The sequence below is a fragment of the Agelaius phoeniceus genome, chromosome Z (genome assembly GCF_051311805.1).
Source record: "Agelaius phoeniceus isolate bAgePho1 chromosome Z, bAgePho1.hap1, whole genome shotgun sequence".
NCBI lineage: Eukaryota > Metazoa > Chordata > Aves > Passeriformes > Icteridae > Agelaius > Agelaius phoeniceus.
The window spans coordinates 79,306,547-79,312,546 of NC_135303.1; the positions used below are offsets into that span (position 1 = coordinate 79,306,547).

General features: G+C 43.6%; 1 protein-coding gene across 1 annotated transcript; it reads right to left on the reverse strand.

Moving 5' to 3' along the window:
- Positions 1 to 917: 917 nt before the first annotated feature.
- Positions 918 to 5,669, reverse strand: MRPS30 (mitochondrial ribosomal protein S30). Its single transcript, XM_054652054.2, has 5 exons — positions 4,919 to 5,669; positions 4,533 to 4,678; positions 3,392 to 3,494; positions 2,737 to 2,913; positions 918 to 1,377 (listed from the first exon to the last, which is right to left on the reverse strand). Exons 1-5 carry the CDS (start codon positions 5,619 to 5,621, stop codon positions 1,109 to 1,111), a joined length of 1,398 nt encoding a protein of 465 aa, XP_054508029.1. The 5' UTR covers positions 5,622 to 5,669; the 3' UTR covers positions 918 to 1,108.
- Between the last annotated feature and the right edge of the window lie 331 nt (positions 5,670 to 6,000).

Sequence of the window (6,000 nt, forward strand, 5' to 3'; positions counted from 1 at the left end):
CATTTAGTTACCTCAGAACCAGTTACACTTCGTTGATAGCTAAATACCCCTAACCAGTCATTATGTCTTGGCAGTGTGTGTTTCAATAGGACAAGGTGGGTAATGTTTTAAATTAAAAGATGGTTGATCCAAGCTAAATACACTAAGAAGTTTTTTACAATGAGCATGGTAAACCAGGTTGCTCAGAGAGGTGGCAGATGGATGCCCCATCCTTGGAAACATTCAGAGTCAGGATGGACAGAGGTCTGAGCAACCTAATCTAGCTGAAGATGTCCCAGCTTACTACAGGCTTGAAATAAATGACCTTTAATGGTCCCTCCAACCCAAACTACTCCATGATTGTACAACGTTGTATTTAATGATTCAGACATCATCTAGCTGGGGCTCAACCGTGGTCTATTAACACTCCTAAGACATCCAAGTAACAGCTATGAAAACTCAAGATACCAACAGCTGAAATCAAGGACCCAGGCTAAAGGGAAAACTGTAGATTCCAAATGCATTTGAGAGTTCTCTCCGTGGTTCTGGAGGTGACAGCTTAAAACTGTGTATGCATGTTCACAACACAATCTTTGGAAGGAAGTTCCATCATGTCTGTACTAACACGCCTAAAGATTTCTCTTACTGTGTAAGTGAATTGCCAACCACTCATTAAGAAACACTTTTTATTCTGAGCTCACTTTCTCCTTAGACTGAATAAGCATTTAACTCAAGTACAAAATTAGAAATTTATCACTAGTGCTGAGTATCAAGATAGCTATTTCCTAGTGATACTCATATTAGTGATACTCAGAGCTGGTCATATGAATTAATACTTTGTTGTGACAGTTTAACATGGACCTGTGGATCTGCTACAAACATGCTCACATGACACTGAATCAGCAGAGAAGGCTTTCAAGAGTAAATATACAAAAGACTTTAAGTATTCCAGCTATTTATTTGCCAGTGTACAGTATACATTAAAAAAGAAAAAAGAAAGAAGGCCCAAATAACATAAAATATGTATATAGTGTTTGCTAGACAAATACCTGACTAAATCAAAGCATACCTTATACTTCATGGAGTCACAATGAAGTTCAGGCACATACTTTATGTTTGGTTTAATGGCTTACAACTCTTTTGGTCTGTTTAGCAGAAAATGAACCAACTGAAGCAGAACTTCATCATTAAAGCCTTTCACATTACCATCTTCCACAACATCATACAGTGGCTTACTGTCGGTACCCCAACAAATGTTCTTTCGAGGGTTGTTTTTAATAGTTTCTGCATTTAGTGCTAAAGTATTTAGCTGGTAGCAAAAGAAAGCAAAATATTTTCCATCAGTCACTACTGCCTGCGATACAAAAGGACGGGTCACATCTGCTTCATTCCAGAATCCTACAAAATAAAACAAATAGAAAAGGACTTGAGATTTCTATCAGCACAAACACCTAAACCCTAGTCCCAAAACATAGAAAAACTCCGGGAATTGCAGCAGCTACCTAGTAAGGAAAAAGTCCTGTCTGCTTTGGCAACACAAGCATGTTTTATACAGACTAATCAAAACACAATTACTAATAAAGGTTATGTCTAAGATCAGTGGCACAGAGGCATGCTTGCATTTTGTACAGTTCCCTATCAACAGTTAATTAAAATCACTCACTCATCAGCCAAGTGACTTTTCCAAAACAGTTAAGTTAGTAATGAATCCAAAGTCCTGCAAAGGAGCTGAGGGAAAATGTCTTTTTACTATTTCACAGCTCTCAAGACGCAGTGAGCATTTGTTTCATGACAAAAGCATGCACATATATGCACAAACATAACTGACTATAGTAACCAACCAGACACCAAGTGTTAGTGTTTCAAACAAACCCTACTGAGCACTAACAGTATGCTAAAAATATTTACATACTTATGCACATGCACTAGTATATACACAGATATTTTTTAAGAATATTACTATTATGTGCCACAACGCTAGAAACTGTTACAGAAGAAAAAAAGTCATAGATTTGAATAATGCTGCCCTTCCAACTCATGATGTGCTTACAGCTGACCAACTCTGAAGACAAGACTCACACAACTTCAGTATTTTACATCCACAAAGGAAGCTTTCTAATACCCCACTACATTAAAAAAAAATTGATGCAGAGCCAGTAGTATATACTATAGTCAAAGAATTTTCTTACATATATTGTTTCTCAAGTGGAACTACAAGCCATCAGGTGTCTTACACTAACACTAGACAATAATTGTATTTATGAGAAGAAGTTAAAGACTGATCTGGTTTAACCATCCAGGTATTCTGGGACTTTTTTAGAAAAATGTAGGCATAAAATCCCAGTGTAAGGTGGCTAACGTTTTTCTTTCATTCCTATTATTTTCATGGAATGGAAATTACTGAAACAAGGGCTAAGAAACATGGTTGTTCCAGAAGGAAAAAAACCAAAATTGCTTGATGTCTACCACATTTTCCTCTTAAGGGGGAAAGAGCAAGTGAAAGCAATTGAGGTTTTTGCACAAGCTTACTGCTATATATGGAAAAATATTTTTCTCTGTATTTAATTCCCCTGTATAAAAGTACTCCAAGTCTTAACTAACTCTTTTATTAATTCAATTGCATCTGTAAATTCAATTACTTAAAAAAAAGTCTTCAGGAAAAAGAAACGCAAGAAAAAGGTGTTGGGGAGAAAAGGTTAAAAAACTTTACAGTAGGCATTCATAACCAGGAAAGATTTGTCCAGCTGACCATCTCACCTTGATACATTGCTTGTGCTGCTGTCCAGGCAAAGAGACTTGCAATTCCATTCGATCGATAAACGACTTCGATTTGATCCTCGAGACGCTCCTTTATGAACCTCTCCCGCTTCAGTCTGTCAGGAAGGAGATGGAACTGGGTATGTCCATAGCAGCATGGATCTGCCACCTTTGTTCCTGCGCTCCCCAAAACAAAACTATCAGTCACAGAGAGAACACTCTTTATCACACTTACAAACACACATCTTCACCATCAGACTCTAAAGCCAGAACCCCTACTGCAGATCTGTGAGGAGCTGCCTACTTCCAAAAGGCCAGAGTCCACATCCTAAAATGAGAATTTCCCTGGAGATGTATCAAAATTCAAAATGCTGGGTCAATTCAACTAAACTTCTTCAAGCAAATTTGGACACACAATACCACGTGCACAGGAGAATGCTACTCACCATTGCCTAACTGACATGAAATCTCAATAGAGATCTATACACTATATATATTTATACAGTACACTTATAAATAAAAATACAGAACTTTTTCTGATCATGGGAGAAGAAAGAATAAGGTGGCATTCGTTTTGGGGTTGGTCTTTGTTTGATTGGTTTGTTGGGTTTTTTTACCAAAGAAAAGTTAATATTTTACAATTAAAAACTCTTACCTATAAATACCTTATTTTCATACTGTTTTTTGAACAATGGCAGTTTGGATGGCTTGTGATCAATAACAGGAACATCTCCAAGATCTGACTCCAGGGGTACAACCTTGAAGACAACAGAGGAAAGAACAGCCATCATGTAAGACACGTTTCTGACATCAGGTCCACTGTAACACACCACTTCCTGGTCAGACAACAGAAAGTGCAAGTCCTGCTTACATACATCATACAGACAGCCTTAAATAAAATTCATTTTCTTACAAGAGAAATTCTCATCTTGTGATGTGTGTTAGCACAGTCATCTTGTATTACTTTTTCGACAACACAAAAAATGTGAAGCAATGCTAAAAAACCTGCCACTAGTCACCATCTTTTACCTTCCATAGAGAAAGAGTAAAACACATTTCTAGCAGCAGCCAATAAACTAACTTGAACCTGCAGAATAAGTTTGCAGATTTGGTTTACTGCACAACATTTTAAATTGCCTGGACAGTTCTTCCAAAATGCCAAGGTTTGTAGCATCTGATGACACTAACACAAGCAAATTGTACAACTAAGTCAGCCATAAACGTTCTGTAAACATAAACGTTTACAGAATACACAATACTTTTCTGTTTGGGGTGGAAACTGGACAACAGAGACCTTCAGTGGCTACACAACTACCACTGTATAAACCTGCAAGAAAAACATTACAATACTGAAACAGAACATACTTCCACCAAACTTGAGCATTCAAGAAAACAACTGCCAAGAAGCAGTAACAACAGGCAAGAATGCTCACATTCAGTTTATATGTGCTTTTATTTCTTTTTTTTTCCTCCACTCCTATTATTCTCCTCCAGTGATAATGTTCCACAGCACATTTCTTGTTCTTGCCTCCATTTCCAACCACAGAATGTTAAAAATTCAATTTAATTAAATATAACAACATGCAATTTAGAGTACAAAGAGGATCAAAAGTTCAGAAGCTACAAAGCTCAATACCTACAAAGCCATTTCCACAATGTATAAAGGGTGCTAAGACTCGAAAAATACCCAAATGTGCAACGTACTGTTTAACTCCACAGACCACCTCTTCATTGTTTCAATGGCTGTCAGAAAGTGAAAATGCATGGTATTAACTTGCTTTTGGAAACATCCCCACCTCGGGAAGCTGCTTTGGCACACGGATCTGGAGGTGTGGGTTATCATCTATTTGGAAACGCACAGGATCAACTCTACCCTTTCGATGTCCGTGAACAACAACTTCATTACCATGATGCCAGTAGTAGTTAACCTCAGGGTTTAAATCTGAAACGGAACAAGAAACACAAAAAAAACAGTGATTCGCCTCTTGTATTTAAAACCCTCCCAATTCTTCTGTAGCTGCAGTGAGATGAAACACCCAAAATCTATGTAGAACGATGGAAACAAATTACTAGTGATGATCTGAACAGGTGAGATACACCAGCGACACTCGTGCCGGCTCGCAGACTGGCTCTATCGCCCAAAGGCTCCCAAGTCCCCTTCCCTGCCAGCCCCGCTCCATACCGAGGGACGAAGCAGCCAGCAGTGGGTTGTGACCGGACAGGGAAGCGGCGAGGGTGGAAACGAGCTGCGTGAGGAAGGGGCCGGGTGTGTGATCTTGGTCACGGTAGAGGAACGGCCGCTTCTTGTTCTGGTAGAAGCTCTCCTGGAGAAGGGCGTCGCAGGCGAGGGAGCGCAGCTCGCCTATATCCGGACACGGCGCCACTCCCGCCGAGGGCTCCGGGGTTTTCGCGGCCCCCGGAGCCTCCGCATTCGCCGCCACCTCCACTTCCCCCGCCGCCTCCGCATGCCCCGGTGCCTCCGCTCTCGGCTCCGGGGCTCTGCCGGTCTCGGAAGTCGCTCCCGCCGTCGCTACCGGGGGTTTGGCGGCCGCGGCTCTCGGGGGCATTCCCGGCACTAGGACGGTTTTTGTGAAGCTGCGGTACCAGCGGTCGGCGTTGAGGGCGAAGGTCTGCGGGTACACCGTGTACTTGGGCCGCTGCAGCTTCCCGTACAGCCGCAGCTTCTCCTCCACCGTGGCCGCCTCGTGCACCCGCTGGTTGAAGCGCTGCAGGCGTCGCGACTTGGCCGCTTTGCTCTTGGCCGTGATGGACGCCACCACGGGCGGGTAGAGGGGGCTGGCGGGCGGCGAGGGGGCGCTGGGGACCGTGTCCGAGAACCAGCGCCGGCCGGGCCGCAGCAGCCTCCGGGCGCCCAGCGCCGCCATCTCGCGAAACTGCGGAAGAGCGGCGGGGCAAACCACGGCAGCTGATTGGCCTCTGGGGACCATGTGATAAACCCGTCTTCCGGTCGATGGGCGGGTTCTCCGGAAGCGGGAACTGCCGGGCAGGAAGCGGCGGGGCCTTGGGAATCACGTGGCTTGAGGGCGCCGAGCGCCCCCGCGGCGTGGCGAGGAGGAGCCTCTGCGCATGTGCAATAGCGGCAGTATGGCCTCTCCCGCGCGGGAACTACAGCTCCCAAAATGCTTAGCGAAAGGCGGCCAGAAGTGTCCCCGCCCCGCTGCAGGCGGAGCCCGCCCCCGTGTGGAGCGTGGTGTGGCGCTGGGAGCCGCAGAACCTGCCGGGCTGGGAGTTCTTAGGTTATCG

Bases quoted from the DNA above. Each gene is read 5' to 3' on its own strand.
- MRPS30 (XM_054652054.2), bottom strand. From the start codon at position 5,621: ATGGCGGCGCTGGGCGCCCGGAGGCTGCTGCGGCCCGGCCGGCGCTGG. The intron at 4,679-4,918 runs GTATGGAGCGGG...GTTCCGTTTCAG, and splicing joins GCTGGCTGCTTCGTCCCTCG to ATTTAAACCCTGAGGTTAAC. The intron at 2,914-3,391 runs GTAAGAGTTTTT...TGGGGAGCGCAG, and splicing joins TGAAAATAAGGTATTTATAG to GAACAAAGGTGGCAGATCCA.